General features: G+C 39.5%; 1 protein-coding gene across 1 annotated transcript; it reads right to left on the bottom strand.

The window, feature by feature from the left end:
• Window positions 1–185: 185 nt before the first annotated feature.
• On the bottom strand, window positions 186–11,259 carry entpd2b (ectonucleoside triphosphate diphosphohydrolase 2b). Its single transcript, XM_026174366.2, has 9 exons — window positions 10,814–11,259; window positions 7,997–8,114; window positions 6,573–6,723; window positions 4,333–4,492; window positions 3,852–4,079; window positions 2,809–3,078; window positions 1,293–1,412; window positions 1,074–1,208; window positions 186–965 (listed from the first exon to the last, which is right to left on the bottom strand). Exons 1-9 carry the CDS (start codon window positions 10,925–10,927, stop codon window positions 747–749), a joined length of 1,515 nt encoding a protein of 504 aa, XP_026030151.2. The 5' UTR covers window positions 10,928–11,259; the 3' UTR covers window positions 186–746.
• Between the last annotated feature and the right edge of the window lie 8,753 nt (window positions 11,260–20,012).

Genomic DNA, 20,012 nt, shown 5'->3' with positions numbered 1-20,012 from the left:
GTTTAACGGCAGCTGGCATCCTTGTACATGCAGTGCTGCCATCTTCGGTTTCAGCCCTAGTGCCAAGTGAAGGGTGGATTTGACAGAGAAGCAAAGGACAACTGCTGCCCACCTACAGTAGGTCATTGGATAATATCTGTGGTCAAATGCCTTTCTGAGTCAAATAGCAGCAGATATTCACAAAATGCATTTAATATTTTATTCAGCATGACTTGAAACTTGCATCAAAAACTGGGTTCGCTGAGGTCAGAGTAAAGGAAGCCGAGGGCCATTTTCCAGTAGACTTCCAGTGTTTTTGAGTGAGTTGCCACCTGCTGGCCATTAAAAAAGATGCACTTTTAAGGCACTTTCACGTTGGCATTGTTTTTCAAACTAAAGTCAGAGTACTCACTGTCAGCTTTAAAGTAGTTTACATTCACAGCAAGTTAATGCAGTGGTTTCACTCATTTTATACATACCACTGAATTATAGGTTAAAGCAGCAAACTGTATAAACATGTTAAAGTCAAAACATTTTGTATATGTCATGTTAAAACTTTTGCAGTCAATGAACAAACCACAGTTTACATTTAGCACTAGTTAAAAATAAGTCAATTGGTGTAAAAAAAAATTCAAAAGCAAACTATGGTATTATATAACAGAGAATATGCTTAAATTAAAACTTAAATCTTGCTCCAAATCTTCCTTGTCGGGTCAGTGTTCAGAGCAAAATAAAAAACAAAACAAAAACCTGACATCATTTCTTAGCTAAATTGTGCTTTCACTGCCTCTTTTCTTATTCTGTCCATTATAAACTCTAAATAAGTAGAAGGAAAGCACTGCGGCAAGGAGCATGACAAAAAGAAAGATGAGGGATCCCCACACTCCTGGGGTCAGGGCCTTTCTCAGCTCCAGTTGCTCTGCTGGCAACAAATTGCTTAAACTCAGCATGTAGCCCAGAGCCCAACCCACCATGGTGTCAGCAACCTGCAGGGTCAGCAACATAATGATGTGAATATATTTGGATCAACTCCCATCCATTTGCAATGGAGCATTGACATGTTTTGTTTTTAACTGGAAAGAGATAATAATCACCTTCTTCTGGAAAGAAATGTGTGGGAATGTTGTGTCATTGAAGCCATATCCTCTCAACATGAGAGTATTGAGAAACACAGAGGCAGCACAGTAGTAATGCAAACGGGACTTTTGCTCTGGAGCGAGAAGCATCATCTGGAAAAATACAATAAATATTTTCACATGCTGCCAGAAACAGATGTTCTGGATAAGTAAAGCATGAATAGAAAAGGTGATTACTTGGGTGAAACTCATGCTGCACACTTTTTTGGTCACATCCTGTAGTTCCGAAGGAGAGCTAGCAGTTATGCCAGTGACTTGTTGAAGGAATGAGTGAACATAGAAGAAAGCAGAGAAAGCCTGAAAACAGAAAAGGGAAAAGAAAAAAGCTTGTATGTAAAAAGTGATACAGCTACAGCACAACAATCAAATAAAAGTTAGCCATGTTGAAAGGCAACCGTGTAAAGTTAACTATATTCAGCAACGTCAAGCAACTGCAGAGTTGATTGACCTCTGACACAGTAGGAAACGCAATAGAGGGTTACCCAGGCAACCGGAGCCTGGAATTAATACTAGTGGCCAACCATCAGGGTCATCCTGTGTGGATGGAACTTCAAGATATGTTTTGATTTATATGCACTTACCACCAGTACAGTTAAATGGTAGCTCACCCTGGATAGAATATAAATGCGTTCCACTCAAGATCGCGTTAGTGCGACATGCCTTCTCTTGAATAGAACTATGGGGTATCTAAAAAGGCAAAAGCCAAACACAAATGATGCCTTTGAAAAACTCAGCAGCAATGTCTCTTTGCAAAGATCAAAACCCCTTCAAAATGTGTAAGATTTGTGAGGAGGTCACATAGGAATCATTTTAGAAGACATCTCTACCATGATTGTTCACAAAATAATAAAACATTGTTTAGCAGCTCTAGGTTTGAAGCAAAAAAAAAAAAAAAAAAAAAAGGACCAATATAAATATAATTTTTTTTGTTTTGAAACAAGACTTGACGGCTCACTGGTAGAAGCTGGTCTGCTGGAGATAGTCCACTATTGTTTCCTTGGTTTATGCAGCGTTTCAGTCCAGGTGAGAGCGATAACACCAATCTGAGATTACATACCACCTCTATGTAGGCGGTTTCACCATTCTGATATTAGTCCTGCTATGGTGGCATGATCAGTAAATTTGACAACACACCTCTGTGATGTGCCAGTGTTCAGGATAAGAGCGATCTCCCACCCTGATATTCTGGGATCTGTTACTCACGAAACCTACAGCAGCATTCTTACACTGGAGTTTTCCAGATTTAGTTGTGGAGAGCTATGATGACTGCATCCTCCGTTGACATGTTTGCTTGATATGCAAATTGTTGTAGGTTGATCAGCGGGGAGGCCCGTCTTAATGTGAGAGAGGATGAGACTCAAAACATCTGGTGATGTTCGAGGTTAGAATGACTTGGCATGTAGGGCAGGTGTAATTTGATTACCAAACTACACCTGAGAAAAGGTGTCACTGTTCAGGAGGAAAGCAAATGTTAATATTCAACTACCCTTGATAAACAGACCTGTGCTTATGACAGCATGGACAGGAACAATCTTGAATGTATAGTGTGGTCTGCAATGATGTTACTTTCAGAAACAGTATAGCAGCTTTAAAACATTAAAGTTTTGTGAAAAGAAATCTGGGATTGTGGCGGCACCTTTGACATACAGGCTGAGCTTTAAGTTCAAGAAAGCATTTGTTCTGCTTCTCTTACCATGAAACCTCCGGTGACATTTGGTTGGAAGACTTTGTCAAATGAGCATTGGGAGAAGGGACAGCTGTTGAAGGAGAAGACTTCAGACACGTTACCCAGACAGTATTCATAGTGTCCGCTGCCATGTACTGTCACAGAAGCATGAGGGTCGTAGGAGCTGGGTTTGTACTTTACTGTACATGGAGAGTCGAGTATACTGCTGAGCTTCACCGTCCTGCTGTGGTCTGCAGGATAGCAGGGGTGAGTGACAGACTGAGGGTAACCCTGAGACTGAGGAAGAGGAAACATTGAGTACAATGATCTTATATACATTATACTGGTGATTTTATTGGAGAAGTTGACCTTAAAAATACATCAGTATAGTTAGATATGTTCCTCTCTACATAGCTGCATGTTTCTACCTTAACTTGCAGCTGACATTTACTGAATGGAGTTCCTAGTAACTCATTTTAATGTGCCAGTTTTAAAGCCACATACCTACACTTACGTTATTCTATTATAGGAGTGAACATTTCTGTGTTACAAAGCTAAAGTCTAATACTACGCATCATATTAGACTGAAGCCAGGGAGAACCTGAAGTGGCGATTTCAGAAAAAGAGTTTCAGAATCACTGGGCCTGTCCCCTTCTTCATCATTTATGTATTTGGCCGTCTGTGTTCGCATTATTACCCAAGTGGGTTTTTTTTTTTTTTTTTTTTAACACTGTGGTTAGAAGAATAACTAAGTGACATTCTCTAAATCTCAGCATTTTGCTGATTGGCTCCGCTGCAACATTCCTGGTGCTGCTTAGAAAGTCTGGCTCTGGCAGCAGCAACATCTCAGCTCTATTCTTTGCTCCCTGTAGTCATTCTGTGTTTTTGTGGCAAGATCTAACATTTGGTTAGGCCTAGTGACTGGTTCGGTTTGGGATGAATCTTGTTTTGGATAAATTGATTAGTTCATGTATAAAAGTAATTGATGTAAAATCCTGAAAAACAGTCATTTTGTGGACAGGATTTTTCTTTTGAGCTTTTCTTGTGATTTAAGTGTCACGTTACACTACCTTCATTATATGAGCCAGCAGTGTCATGAGGAACTGGTCCTTCCCATAGCACAGGAAGCTGTGTGTGTACAGAGTATACTCATGACCATAAAGGCGCAGCTTCATCAGATCGTCTTTGTTCTCAATTTTTTCCTGAGTAGAAAATGTTATCTGCGTGGACGCGCCACCCAGATCGAGAGCTCCCACTGTCGGTCTGCTGGGGCTGAACCAGTGCCCCTCAAAGCCATACTGCAAAGGAACAGTCACAAAAACCTGGCTTCATCCAATGTTTGCATCTCTGTTTTGGAAAAGTATTTACAAATTAAACTAATGCCTTACTGAATATATAAAGCCATTTTCAGAAAACTTGCAATACAAACGCTCTCATAATGTTATCAATTTGCTGGTGAAGTTTCACAGTGACAGCAATAACTGACTTCTAGTCTCCTCATAAATAGTATTGCAGATTCCTACTGATTTTCACATTTACACACTTGGATACCTTAATAAAGTTCTCTGAGAGATAGTTAACTGTGACCCATCCATATGCCCCCTCTTCTTTGCCACTCAGTATGGCTGCTCCCCGGTAGTCGAAAGGGTAGGACTGGATTTTTTGTCCCACTTCCTTCAGAATCTGAGTGGACAGCTCTGGACTAGATAAACTGAACAAGGAAAAACAAATAAAAACAAATATAATCAAGATTTTTAGTGATAAGACTTTCAGCAAATCATTAGGAAGAATGATGATCATGATGATAATTATGAACACTTCATTATTAAAAAACAAAAAAACAAAAAACCTTCTGCTGTAAGCTTCAGGCACAAGTTTTAAAACTGCAAATCAGGGGTGTCAAACATAAGGCCAGGGGAGCAGAAATGCCCACCAAAGATTTACATTTACTTAATTGCTTCATAACAGAAAAGGCAAAGAAGAAATTAAATAATAAAGTTACTAGAAGTACTATAGAACATTATGATTTTTTATTTATTTATTTTTAATCTGTTCATTACCTCTGCATGAGACAAATATGCAGACAGGAACTAAAGAACAGATTAAAGTCAAAACTAACATTTAAATTATATGAAATCTTTTCCAGATATTTTCCAAGCTATAAGTCATCCTTATGAGGTCTTTAGATCTCCCAGTAAATTTAAATTAAAGGATGATGATGATTATGATTATTATTATGATTATTATGATTATTATGATTATTATTAGAGTTTAGAATAAGCTGAAGTCAAGATTGTGTGTCACATTAAAGTTTAGTGTCAGTGCTACATGAAAAACATTTTAGTAAACATTCATGCTGATACTCGTCAGTAAAACCCACAAACAAAACAGCTCAAACTATAAAATGAGGTGGTGTATTTGTGTATGGAAATGCATTTGTGACAAAACAGCTTTTAAAACACATTTGCAAGAATCAAATGATTTACGCACGCATGCAAGTTAGACTGAGTGACTGTCCAGCTGTTTTCCGCTGCATATTTGATTGAGTTATGGTACACATACAAGGACAGGAGGCCTTCTTCCAGATGTTTAAATCCATACTTGATAGCTGCCTAAACCCAATCAGGCAGTTTTGCTGGCTGAACTGAAAATAAAAAGATGGATTCCTGTCTGCAGGCAACGTTAAGCCACTAAACCAAATATTTGAATACATTTAAACTCTTCTCGATAATGCTTTGCATTTTCAACACTCATACCTTCAATTTTATCTACATGTCTGAATGCCCCGTCACCATCCCCACTCAATGCTCTTAACTTTATAGACTTTGGTTTGACCCCATTGCTGCATGCCCTCCACCAGGCACAATAGAACTGGTACAAATGTAAAACATATCCTGCTCAGGATACTAGAGATCAACACATAAAACAACTTTACACTGTCCAATCAGTCTTCAGTGTGTGGATATTGAGGGGATCTACAGGTTTTGAGAGACCCTCAGATGTGTTTGTCTTTCCAATAAGAAATGCAGAGGGAGGAGAGGCTTAAGTGCTTGCAGGTGGCTACAAACACTTTTAAGGTAATTTCCTTATTTTAAAATAACATAACACAGCCAAATTATCCTGAAACATGTGACTTCAGCCCTATGAAATTTGCAATCACTGCTTATTCCTCGTGTTTATATTTTTTCATCCTCAGACCATTCAATGCAACAAGGGTTGCCGCTAAAATAATCTGGCTAAAACAGTCTTAAATGAAGGATTACATTTAAGCAGCTCTTTTACAGAAAACACGTTATGATGGTAAGAAATTTGCAAGAGAGAAACTGAATCTAGGGGAGACCATTTTTGGTGGATACCTCATTTTCTGAAGCAGGACCTCTTAGTCTATTATCCAGGAGTCAAACAGGGCTATTCACTGCATGCCAACACAACTGACAACAATTACACATTGTAGGTGGCAATATCATGAAGCTGGTTAGGTTTGTCCAGTGGAGTCATTACAACAAACAGTGCAACAGCTACTCTGAGAACTCTTAAACAACATTTAGCTTTTTTCACTTTTCTCTGATTTCTTCTGCACTGTAGAAACTTGCTATATTTGGCACAGAAATAATTATATTCCCAACACATTCATCTCCATGAGATTCATCTTGTTTAATGAATGTGTAAGCCGGTTAAAAAGGCCAGTATGGATTGCCATTTTAGCATTATTACAAGATTTACTTGGAACAGGATCAAAATTAAGGTGATGCATAACTAAAACACATGGAAACAAAACAGACACGACTTACTGCAGAAGCCTCATGCCGGCTGTGGCTCCCAGGTACACAGGTGTGAGCTGGTGCTTGTCTTTTGGGATGCTCTTCACTGCGTGATCCAGACATGCTTCTAAGCTTTGCCCTGCTGCTCCCGGTTGACCTGCATAACTTGCAATTCCTTCACCTGAGCAAATGATGAACATGTCGAACAAACAAAATCTGTTTGATAACATAATCAACTTGGTGTAATATTCACAAAAATCAGTGTTAGCAATTGTGACCCATATCCTTGTGGTGCTGCAATACAAAAGAATCCAACTACTATCCCAGCTTCCCAGCCAGCTGTATGAAAATCTGCTGAATTGTGTGTGAAATTTTAAAATATTAACGTTATCTAAAGTCACAGAATAAGTAATATTAAAGCAAGTTATCTGCATTAACTCAGAAAAAAAATGATTTGGGAAAAACACTTTATATTTAAATAAGAACGCATATTTCCTCCTCAAGACATCCATCTACAAATCCTTTCTTAGGATCATTTTATTATGAAACATGTCAGCATAAACACCGTGCTCATGAATGACAAGGGGGGAAAAGTTGTTTAACACAGGAATAAAAGCCTTTTACAGGGCAGGAGTGGCAAACCACAAAGCTCAACTCTGACTCGATCCTGACTGTTGCTAGGCAAACATTTGCTTTGACATCAGTGCAGTGATGCAATAAAAATGACTCATTCAGAAAAAACTCCATGCAGACTTTCCCACAACCAACTCATCATTAAGATTTCCACTATTTCTCAATTATCAACCAAGTATATAAATTACTATGTGGTGTAATGAGAGTACTCTTCCATTAGATGAAAGGTAAACTGCATGTATATTGTTATGAAATAATGTGATGAACTACACCTAATAGGTTTAACTTAAGAGTAGTTCACTTATAATGAATGTATAAAGTTATGTTGAAACTGGTTAGTCTTCTTTGTTAGCACAATAAAGGCTACTTCTCATTAGATCACTCAATACCGTGAATGAATCTTAGGCAGACTATTTCCTGCTGTGTGGGAAAGAACAGCTGCGGACAAAAAAAACAAAACAATATCCTGACCTCCTTCTCCCAAGGTTTGTGTGTAAAAATTGCGAAAGAAAGAAAGAAAGAAAGAAAGAAAGAAAGAAAGAAAGAAAGAAAGGGAACCCCCCCCCAAAATGCCTTCAATTTCATTGATGTTTTAATTACCATTCAAACTTTGAGCATCTATTGTCCATATGCTATACAACTTTTGCATATACATAACTTTTCCATTTGTCTAAACGAACTGCACCAACTTCAAATGAACGTATGTGTCAAACAAGTCTGCACGATTTCCTGCAAATATTTGTTGCTGTAAGCACCCTTTGTTTTTCAAGCAAATCTCTACCAATGTTTTTGGTGTGGGAAGTGCTACTTATGATACCTACCCTCAGCATGACATTTGCTATGCTGGGTGACCACGGCTGTGCCATTTTGCTTATTTGCTGGCCACTTGTATATGTATAAAGATGTGTGTGAGGATCCAGCATCCAGGACAATCCCATACTACAGAGAAGGGAAATTCAGGAGAAAAAGCAGTGAAAATACATTTTTTCCACCCTTTACAAAGATTTTTGTGGCAACCGCTTTGAAACAGACCTCAAGTTAATATAGCAGAGTAGCAAAAATGACTTTAAGGATCGTGGCGATGTGACCTTCACCATCTGGCTAGAAATGAGGTCAACTGGCAATCAAAAGAGCCTTATGGATTTTATATTGTACAAGATCACATGTTTGCTTTGAAAACAGTGATTCAACTACTAATCCAGCAGTATAAGATCTTTATAAAATAGGACTTTGATGTCCTAACATGTTTTCGTCTTCTTTTAGCTGCTTCCTTTAGGGGGTTGCCACATCTGCCTCCATCTCACCCCATCTGTAGCACCCTCCCCGGTCACACTAACTCTCTGCATGTCCTTCATCCATGAACTGCCTCTGATTTCTGCATCTGTTTTCCTACCTGGCAGCTCCTTTAAGTATCCTCTCTCTCCCCCTGCACATGTATAAAATATCTCAGTATCCATAATACATTTTTATTTTATTTTAAATCAGTTTTGTGTTTGTCTGTGGAGTCCTCTTAATGGAGTTGTGCAATGCAAATACTACATCAATCCACACTGCTTAAATAATACAAAGTTTTGGCCCTATGAGAAAAAAATGAACAAGTTCAAGGCTAATGAAAATCATTATTTTAAATGAGTCATTTCATCTAAAAATCAACATGGACCATCTGCTTGACCCTCTCCGAACAACAAACCAAAGTTTGGACACAGAATAATTTCTGTAAAAGTTTAGCTTCAGCTCTTAAATACTTTTATATATTAACTTAAAAGGCATCCTGTTGCCCCACTTTCAGGTTGTTTTATTTCACACTGAAATCTGAGGTAATGGTTGAAAATTAATGTCACACATACTATGAAAGATAAACCTGAATTTTAACTGGTTTTTAAATGAATCAGGAGCTGCAATTTGAGCTACACACTTCAACACAAAAACAAGAGTAAAAAACAAACAACAACAACAACAACAACAACAGGCCTGCACACAAAAAACGAGATGAGATAAAATGCTTACGTTTTTGTTTTTAAATACTTTTTTCAGCCAGTTTTTATTCTGGATTTGTATTTTTAGGGAAAATAAGAGATGAACAGAAAAAGTTGTAAAAATTTGCAGATTTCAAATGGAATGACCTGAGTGTAAAATCCATAAATTGAGGAGTAAGACTTTAATAGCATAAAGCATCAACTAAAATACATTTTAATCATTTTCCTTACTTTTAGTTAAATGCACTTCATACACTCCAGTTGTGCTGCCTGCCATATAAACTGCTGTGTTACAATTGTTTTTACTCTACTTGTTTGTGCAAGCCAAACAATTAGTATCTGCAGAAACAGAACTTCAGACATCATCTTATATGCCTGCATGTCACAAGACCAAGACCCATCACGGGTTACTTTAATGAAATGATCTTTGCGACGCATAAATGTTTCACAACTGCATACGTGGTATGACATTTCAATATATGGTTAGAGTGATTTGAAGACAAGCAAACAGCATCCCAGCTTTTTGGAAACGGAGTAATAAGAGGCTTAAGTATGAAATTCTGGAAAAAAAAAAAAAAAAGCCTATAATTTGTAATTCTAAGAAGCCAAAACAATGGAGTCAAATTATATTTGGAATTTTTTTTTTTTTTTTTTTTTTACAGTGTGGGTGCTACAAGTTATCCTGAACTTGTAACATTAACACAGATTCAGCTGTGCTTCATCATAATTTTAGGATCATGCTTTATGCTACAGTATATGCTCACAGCTGTTTGTAAAATGCTTTGTAGTATAGACATTTAAAGGAAAAGTTTATGCAGCCAGACAGATTTCAATTCTGAGCTCAGTTGCAGGTCTGCGTTGTGCTGCTGTGGATCAATAAATATCAAATCATTACATTACATTACAGCTTCAATGCCTTCTGAAAATAAAGGAATCTGGAGAGTGTGCTGAAATCTGCCCACCCGGGAACCCATGTGACCGACAATGCAAAGGGAAGGGACCACACGCGTCTCATATCAGTGCTGCAGGTGAACGGCAACAATGTACAGACATGTTCCTAATCACCCCTAATAATAATTCTTCATTACTGCTGTGCACTCGGCTGTGAGGAATCCCAACACATGGCAAACAAAACACGAGACGCTCTAATTGTCTGTTCAGTCCTTTCAACACACTGTTGCATTTGTCTCCTCGGAAAAAAAGTAGAAGAAAACCTTTGTGCTTGCTTTCTCAGACTGGATTCCCACGTTATTGCTGGGTGGAAGGGGAGCTACATTATAAAAGGGAACCATGGGATATTAAGCTGGTGACACAAAAATGAGGGATCAGCAGTAACAGAATTTGGTGTTGAATGGCTCTGCAGCAAGCCAGTTGCTACTGACACGGCCCTATTGGGCTAGAAAAATTAAGCATAATATAAAATGTAAATTCAAAATATGGGGCCATAATTAAACATAAAACAGAGCTTAATCCGGACAATAAACAAGAGTAGTCACTGGCTGTTACATCCAGGTATCAAGGCTAATGTCCTCGAATTCCCTGGTCCCACATTTAATTTTTTTTTAAATTTATTGAATTTATTTTTTTTTAATTTTTTTTTTAATGTACCACCTGTTTCACACCCTTCGCACAACACACTGACGCGCACCGATCCGACCTTACCCTGAGCTCAGGTTCCTCCTGAACATTCTCGGTGGAAATAGTAAGGAGGAGGATTCCGGCAAGTCCAAACACCAGCAGCGCGATCGGGACAAGGTGAGCAGACCGCTGAGCCATGAAGCGAAAGCGTGAAACGCAACTCCTCTCTGCGCCTGCAGGACACTCAAGCGCCTACCTACTGTAATAGCGTCCAACTGGGAGAAATGGCTGGCTGCCAGATAACCGGAGGAGTAGTTAAAAAACACTACAGAAGTGAGACATCCAGGAGAAAAGGAGTCTTTAGCTACCCAATCCGAACAGTGCATGCTGGATTTGTTTCCAGATCAGGCGGTGTGCCCATGTGTAAATCATTCGAATGATTTACTGATGATTAATTGAGAACACGCAACCCGGTATACGTCACACCAAGAGAGCAACAGCTACAAGTGCAAGCTTATAAGGAAGTATATTACGTAATATGTGAAAAGGTTAGTTATTGAAAAAAGTTATTTATGCGTTTTTTTTCCAATAAGGCATTTTATTCTTATCATAATAATAAAGCTGCAGTGTCAAACCTATGAAGTTTCCAAATGTATGTAAATTTGAAAAATGTTGCTTTTGTCTTAAGTTGCAGTCTGTTTTTAGTTTCGCCTCTCTGTGATTTATCAACATGAATTTGCAACATGAATATGTTTTGGTAAATATATCAGAAAAATAGCATGTCTGTCCAAATATATGTAGATAAAATTCACCTGTCTTAGTGTACAATCAAACATTTCTTCACTGCTGATAGAGCTCCAGATTTGCCTTTCACCAGATGTCAACCCAACTTAAAATCAGTGAGTAGTGCTTCGTACCACCACCAACAAAAGAACAAAAAAAGGAATACTGTGTGGAAGAATATTGGATCAAGAGACTGGGAGCTCGTTATCAAAGGAACGCAAAGTAAAGATATCTTAGTTTTCCCTTTGTCACCTGTATTTAGATCAGTGAATGCAAAACACCTTAGGTATCATGTCAGTCATGTGGATATTTGTCATAATGAAAAATGCAAAGTGGATGAGCCACTAATAAATCGGCAGCAACTGTGTGATACTCTGTCAAATGGTCCCAAATCTCTGAGGAATGTTTCTATGTTTCTACCTATGCAATCTATGAATTCCATTTCTAGAATTAAGCCATTCTGAAGGCAAAAAGGAGCCAACCCAGTACAAGCCAGGTGTACCTAATAAAGTGTCCTGTGAGTGTATATCGTCACAAAGAAGAAGTGGAGTGGAAGTTGTACTGTCTATTTTTATCTGCATTTATCACACTTTTAAACCTTCTCAAACGTCACTACGTCAGCATCTATTATATCCTGTCTCAATCCAAGAATCTGTATAACTCCACGATTTTGCCTCGATAGGTCTCTTATGTCTTTACCACCAGACAGATATCTTGACCGATCATGTTGACTCAAGGTGAGTCTCGCCGCTGCAGCTCAGCCAAAGGTCCACTGTAACGGTGGACCCAAGAAATACCAGCCGGAGCGACTTTTGACAGTGCAGAACTTTTTATTAAGCTCGGGGTTGTAGTGGACACATATACTCCGCGCTCTCTTTCTCTGCTGTCACGTCCGTCTCCGTCTGTCACTGCCAACACATAAAGAGACACAATCACTGTCAGATCCCAGCACACCTGTTCACCCCGCCCCTGCGCCGCCCCGGGAGCTCACTGCGTCACGCCTCCTCTGCAGCTGGCCAAGGACCACACCCACGCCACATCCACCTTACCAAAGCCAGATGTCAACACTTGCGCCTGCTGTAGCTCATATCAAATCTGGCTCAAGACACATATTTACCAGTTCCACAACTGCCATAAATGCCAAAATGAGCCCAGATTAGATGCAAATAAGTCCACTATATTCTTCATCTGCTACATTGCCTTGTGTCCTGTATTGTATTTTACTTGAGAAAGCAAAGTCAGACCTGAATTTAAATGCCAGCCAAGTCCTTTTCAATGTGCCTCTACTGAATGGGAATGGCTCCAAGGCTACTCGAACCATGGAAGGAAAAATGTTTTGCCATGGCCAGAGCTGCAAAGAATGGAGTGGCCTGCTGTTCATTTATATTCAGCAGTTAGCTTGGGTGGAGCTACTGACTAATTGCTGCTCAGGCACTTTATTGTTAATTCAACACAGAAAGGAAAACATATGATTCATAATTATTTAATCATGAATGGAACTGGGTGGTTTAAACTGACAGAAATCCTAGTTTCTGGACTGAAGAGCTGCAGAGCTGGTTGTTTTCAACTAGTATTTGCATTTGAATAGGTGCAGCCTTAAACCCGACTTGCAAATTGTTCTCTGCTGAATGATGTCTTTTCACCAGAGGCCTATACTTTGTTTGTACAAGTGCTTTTTTAAAGTCTATTTTTTGCTGAAATCCTTTTTTTTTTTTGACAAGCTCTAAATTTAGCAGAATACATAATGAGTTATTTTGAAAGAGTTTCTGAATATCATCTCTCCACATTATCACTCATAGCACAAATTGTTATTGCTGCATCATTCACTGTCAATATTCCATATGAGTTTATCTGTCTTCAGGAAGACGTGAGATGTAAATGGCACATGGAATAAATGCAGCACTTTAATGCATATAATGTATCACAAAGCTAAATCATTCCCTCCCTTCTAGTGACTTCACATCAATAGACATGGCACATTTATTGCCATTGTGACAAATAATAAAATACCATTATCTTTCCATTCCTTGCATAGCTGGCGATTTTTTGTTTTTATGGGCCGATGTTGGTTTTTTTTTGTTTTTTTTAGGAAGGGTATATATAATGAAAGGTGTTGGATTGGCCAATTGGTCATGATCGACTCTGGGCTGGACCAATTACAGCCGAGGAGGCTGGCTGCACCCTCCCCCTTCTTTAGCAATCACGTGATTTTCGCGCATTGCATGCCGGGAACTCGTGGCAAAACAATCCAAGTACCGCATCAAATGCAAACATTTGCAGCACCGCAAAACGTTCATTCTCCGGTTCCAATACCTTCTTTTTTTTTCTTTGCCGCACAAAAAAGGAATGTACAAAACAAAAGGAGAATAATGCCGGTCCGTACAAAGACAGACTCGACGAAAAGACAAAGAAAAGATACGAGGAAAAAATCAAAGGAGTGAAAGAGTGGACAAAAGACGTCAGCGTGCTGCCCAACTTTCACCACGCTCAGATTTATAATTATACGCTTCTTGGAGTGAGTGCATACACTCATGAACTTTAGTAACTTCAGGTCACTGCAACAAGCCCAGGTACAGTTTACCGATGGATGGGTACAGGACCTTGAAATGCACCGTGTAGAACGAAAGACTATTGTACATATCATAAGTTTACCAGGCTCACAAATCGTCTTCATAAATACACATTCATTAACAGTTTATTAATAGGACCTTTAAGCTCAACGGTAATTAATTAGTAGTGGAAATAATTTCTGGTAGTGTAACAGTGTTTATGTGGTATTATTCCACTTGCCACAAATATCAGTGTAATGGGGAAACAGCGCCCCCCTCTCAGTGTGGCTGGCTGCAGTAATCGCTGCCAGTCTGCCGTACGAGCCATACGAGAGGTGAGTTGTATTGTTCCGCACACAATATAGCTAAGTAGTACAGACACATAAAACATGCTTGATTAGCTGACGAGCACCGAGTGTAATAAGTGCTTAGTGGACACATGTCCAACACCAGTTTTATGTACTTTTCATTTGTTTATTAATGTGTGAAACTGTATGCTAAAGCTGAATGCTAATGAGATGTTCTGCCGCAGTGTGCTGTGCGGAGTGGTGTGTGGCGAGCCTGTGCACTGATAATACACCGTTGTTTCCATTCAGGTACATCATTTGTTGTTGCTGTTATTTTATTGTATATTAGAAATTGTAATATTGCTGCAGTAATCGCTGCCAGTCTGCCGTAGCCATACGAGAGTGTGCTGTGCGGAGTGGTGTATGGCGAGCCTGTGCACTGATAATACACCGTTGTTTCCATTCAGGAAATAAAGTGGCAACGATCGATCAGAGACTCCTTGTCTTTTTAAAAACACTACACAACGCAGAGTCGAGGAGTCTGTTTGGGCCGAACTGTTGCAGCGGGATGAAGCAGAAACCGGTTACAGTAGCATTACAGAAATGTAGCAGTGACAGTAATATTGTATGCTGTAATCGCAATGGACAATTAGTGATACAAAACAACTGTTTTATCCTGTGAATAAAAGTATATGTTTTTGTCAGTGTACCATGGTTATAACAGAAGTGAAACGCAATATTGTGTCAGAACAATTCACTATTTATGCACAATAAATAAAGGAGCATAGCGCAACAATTTCTGTTCAGCGCCAGACTTGCTTGTAACCTATATCACCAATTATGTTAAGAAAAATGACGTATTAACTACTACAAAACTCTGACCTTTGTGGGAATGCTTGGAACAGACTAACATGTGAGCTGGAGTGTTCTGAGACGTTATATTTGGTATATCCAGACCATCCATCGGCTCTTACTTCGGAAACATGGCTTAAAAAATTTCACTTCAACGACGTAATCCGATAAAAAAAAACGATCTCTTTACCCGTCGACTTCCTGTGGCTGTCATGCGACCGGCTATTGCAGTTAATAATAATACAACAGCTTCTTGCCATTTTTTGGGTTTCTTTTTATCGCTGTGTAACTGAGTTCAATTGAAAGCCTGCGTGCGCTAGTACCTCTTGCCACAAGTTCCCAGAATCCTTTGCGGTTTTATCCCTGAATGACGTCACATTTTCAATCTTTATCCTGGTGGGCCGGTCTCTAGTCAAAATGCCCGGGCCGATTTTTTGTCCCAGTCCAGCCTTGATTCCTTGCTTTCCCAACACATTCACAAATAGAGTGATTAAGCCGCTGGTAATAAATGTATGCCTGTCTAACGTCGATAATGAGCCAAGACCATCGAGGCCTAAATGACAGATATGAGAAAATGAACAGATATTGGTTTTCTTCCCTCAAAGGGTATGTAATCAGTTCTGTCCATTTGTCTCTCTGTCTGTTTGTTAGCAGTCTGGGACTCTGTTAAGTCTAATTGTTGAATCTTGTCATTATGTTATTAAATTTGTCCAGTCTTGGTTCAAGCAGTAGGATCAAGACATTCCTTTGATCCCGAACACCTCTCCAGCCACTCTGTGCTGGGGGAGGTTTTATTGCAGAAACATCCTATCTGAAAGATCTGTTTCTTGTGATGTTTCTTCCTGCTTTTATGACCCTTTTGGTCAGCAGGAGGTCACACACACATACACACACACACACACGTTCTTGCACATGCATATAGGTGCTTACTCATACATACACATACCCCTCTTGGTCTTTGTAATCAAGAGGGGTCTTACGAGGGGAGGTGCTTTTGCTGTGATGTGTATTGTAACAGTTTGTTAATAAATAGCTACGGGGACAGCTGCTCTTTTGAAGGACTTTGGGCTGGAGTCAGGTTAGGAGCGTGAGCTCCAAGAGCTGGTTCTTGAGCAAAGACTTCCCTTGCTAGCAAGTAAAAGATGTTTGTCTTGTTTTTGTCGTTAACGAGAATAAGTTTCTAAACTAGCGGGGCTTGTGGAAACACAGACCCAACAGACTCACAGTTTGTAAAATATTGTTTTCAAATTTTGTGTGTTGGTAGATACCAGTAACATCTCAAACTGATTTAATTTTGGTAGAAATCACGTCAAGGTCACACCAAATGTGCAACTCAGGAAAATTTTTACAATATTATTATTAATATTTTTATGGAATGTCTTCAAACTTCACAGCAATATACTAAACCTCAGGGGACGTGGGTACCTAGGTTGTCTAAGCGTTTGACCTTGACCTTCTTTGTAACCAGCAAAAGTTCGGAGATACTGGGAGAAGTCAGACTAGAGAAGGTAAAAAGAAAACAAAAACAGAAAAAGAGATTCACATGGTAACCTTAACCATGTATCAAGTTCCTGCTGAAGGAGGAGGTGGCAACAAAACGATATGACCAGGACATGTGACAAGTACCATCACCTTGTGTTTTACTATGTTTTTTTTTCTCTATATCACATACAGAGACTCTTTGACCCTCTGTATGTGATATTGGCCTATACAAGGTGGAAAAAGAATTAAAGTGAATAACAATAAGACATTGTGCTTCAAGTGACAGGAAGATACAATTTTTTCTTATTCAGCATTTGGTTACACTAAATGGCACTCTAAGGAGAGGATTTTAGACTTTTCAAAATCCTTTATAGTTCCCATGATATATCTGTTGTCAAAGCTTACCTGGGTCATTTCCAAGATTTCCTTATTTCACAACTCCAGGTTGTAGCATAGGTTGTACGACAAAACGTTATTAACCTCTGGGCCTAAGCATAAATAATCCAGATGGCGTGACTTTCCAGACATCTCCTTCTGGAGCCAGTTCTTTTCACACACATGACAGCAGGCCATAGCATGTTTTGTGCGTATAAGTCATTTCTTTCCAATTTTCTGGAAACTTAGGCTTGTTTTTGCATGCCCTGTTGTCTGTTTGCTTGAATCCTGTTACATACCTTAAGAGTTTTTGTCTCCCATAAACTAAAAGGTTATTGCTGTTCATCTAAACCTTGTGTCACAGGCCTTTTTCACAGCAGTCAGTATAATTTGCTGCAGTCGAAAAAGCACTAGTGTCGCCAATAATGACAACAATGGGTCTGTTCTATTCAGATGTCTCAGTAAAGCAGGGCAGTGTGACAGTGAGCCAGCACGAACAGCATCTGGAAGTCAGCTATCATTATTATTATGTATAACAAAATAATTACTACTTTAAGTACACTGAACAAAAATATAAACGCAACACTTTTGTTTTTGCTCCCATTTTTCATGAGCTGAACTTAAAGATCTGAAACATTTTCTACAAACACAAAGGACCCATTACTATCAAATACTGTTCACAAATCTGTCTAAATCTGTGTTAATGAGAACTTCAGGTTTGCCGAGATAATCCATCCTACCTCACAGGTGTGGCATGTCGAGGTGCTGATTAGACAGCATGAACATTGCACAGGTGTGCCTTAGACTGCCCACAATAAAAGGCCACTCTGAAATATGAGGTTTGATCACACAGCACAATGCTACAGATGTCACAGCTTTTGAGGGAGCATGCAATTGGCATGCTGACTGCAGGAATGTCTACCAGAACAGTTGCCTGTGAAATGAATGTTCATTTCTCTGCCATAAGCCATCTTCAAAGGCGTTTAAGAGAATTTGGCTGTACATCCAACCAGCCTCACAATTGCAGACCACATGTAACCACACCAGCCCAGGACCTCCACATCCAGCATGTTCACCTCCAGGATGGTCGACCAGGTGGAGGCCAGCCACCCAGACAGCTGCAGCAACAATCGGTTTGCATAAAAGAATTTCTGCAAAAACTGTCAGAAACCGTGTCAGGGAAGCTCATCTGCATGCTCGTGGTCCTCATCAGGGTCTAGACCTGACTGCAGTTCATCACTTTAACCAACTTGAGTGGACAAATGCTCACATTCAATGGCATCTGGCACGTTGGAGAAGTGTTCTGTTGACAGATGTTTTTACTGTTCAGGGCAGATGGCAGACAGCTTGTGTTGCGTCATGTGGATGAGCAGTTTGCTGACGTCAATGTTGTGGACTGAGTGGCCCATGGTGCCGGTGGGGTTATGGACAATGAACACGAGTGCATTTTATTGTTGGCATTTTGAATGCACAGAGATACCGTGTTGAGATCCTGAGGACCATGGTTGTGCGTTTTATTCATGACCATAACCTCCTGTTACAGCATGATAATATGGGCCTCCCCCATATTGCAAGGATCTGTACACAATTCCTTGGAAGCTGAAAACATCCCAGTTCTTGCATGGCCAGCATACTCACCAGACATGTCACCCATTGAGCATGTTTGGGACACTCGGCTCGGCGTATATGACAGCGTGTTCCACTTCCTGCCAATATTCAGCAACTTTGCACAAGTATTGAAGAGGAGTGGACCAACATTCCACTGCCCACAATCAACAACCTGATCAACTCTATGCCCATTGCACACCATTTGCCTCACACAGTGCAACACATCTATGTGTTGCACTGTGTGAGGCAAATGGTGGCCACAGCAGATACTGACTGGTTTTGCGGCATCTGTAGCATTGTGCTGTGTGATCAAGCTGCATATTTCAGAGTGGCCTTTTATTGTGGGCAGTCTAAGGCACACCTGTGCAATGTTCATGCTGTCTAATCAGCACCTCGACATGCCACACCTGTGAGGTAGGATGGATTATCTCGGCAAACCTGAAGTTCTCACTAACACAGATTTGTGAACAGTATTTGATAGTAATGGGTCCTTTGTGTTTGTAGAAAATGTTTCAGATCTTTCTTTAAGTTCAGCTCGTGAAAAATGGGAGCAAAAACAAAAGTGTTGCGTTTATATTTTTGTTCAGTGTAGATATATTCATTCCTCCTTCCATCCATCCAAAGACTTAGTTTTAGGGCTATGCAGGCTCTTTTAGATGTTTCTTTTTGGTAAAGTCTAATCTGCCTTCCTGTTCTTTAATGTAACTGTTGGGTTTCACCTTATTATAAATGCTTTTATATTCACATGAGGCATCTTTTGCTTGTAGCCCTTGACAAAAAAACTCCTACCTCCTTGAGTGTGTTCTTGACTTGGTTGATGTTTTGATGGTGTTTTTCTTAACCATCGGAAAAAATCGGTCATCATGCACTTAGGTTGTCTTCTGTGGTCGTTCAGGCCCCTCAGTGTTGCTGACGTGGCCAGTGTATCCAAAGTTTTTAAGAGTATATATATTATATATATATGATTTGGCAGATCTTAAAGGTTTTGGTCTGTCTTACAAGGCTATTTTGCTTTTTCAGCCTCACTTCCACTGACATTAATTTGGACCTTATATTTAAAATTACGCTGAAAAAGTATAAAATACAATTTCAACACTTTGTATGTATGTGTGAAATAATTGACTTACATACCTTTATAAAACTGCATGACTGCACTGCATATTAAAAGCAAACCTGCAAATGTCCTGAGCACAAATCCCAAAACATATTGTGTACATACAGTGGTCTCATCTCAGGACTTGAAATCTGCTTGTTGGTTGATGGCTGAGCATTATAACGACTCTGACAGACTGTCTGCTGTGATTAGGACAGAAAGTCAGTGCACCAAGACAAATATCTCACCTCCTG

Source organism: Astatotilapia calliptera, chromosome 7 (genome assembly GCF_964374335.1).
Source record: "Astatotilapia calliptera chromosome 7, fAstCal68.1, whole genome shotgun sequence".
Lineage (NCBI taxonomy): Eukaryota > Metazoa > Chordata > Actinopteri > Cichliformes > Cichlidae > Astatotilapia > Astatotilapia calliptera.
This window is presented reverse-complemented; position numbering and strand designations above follow the sequence as displayed.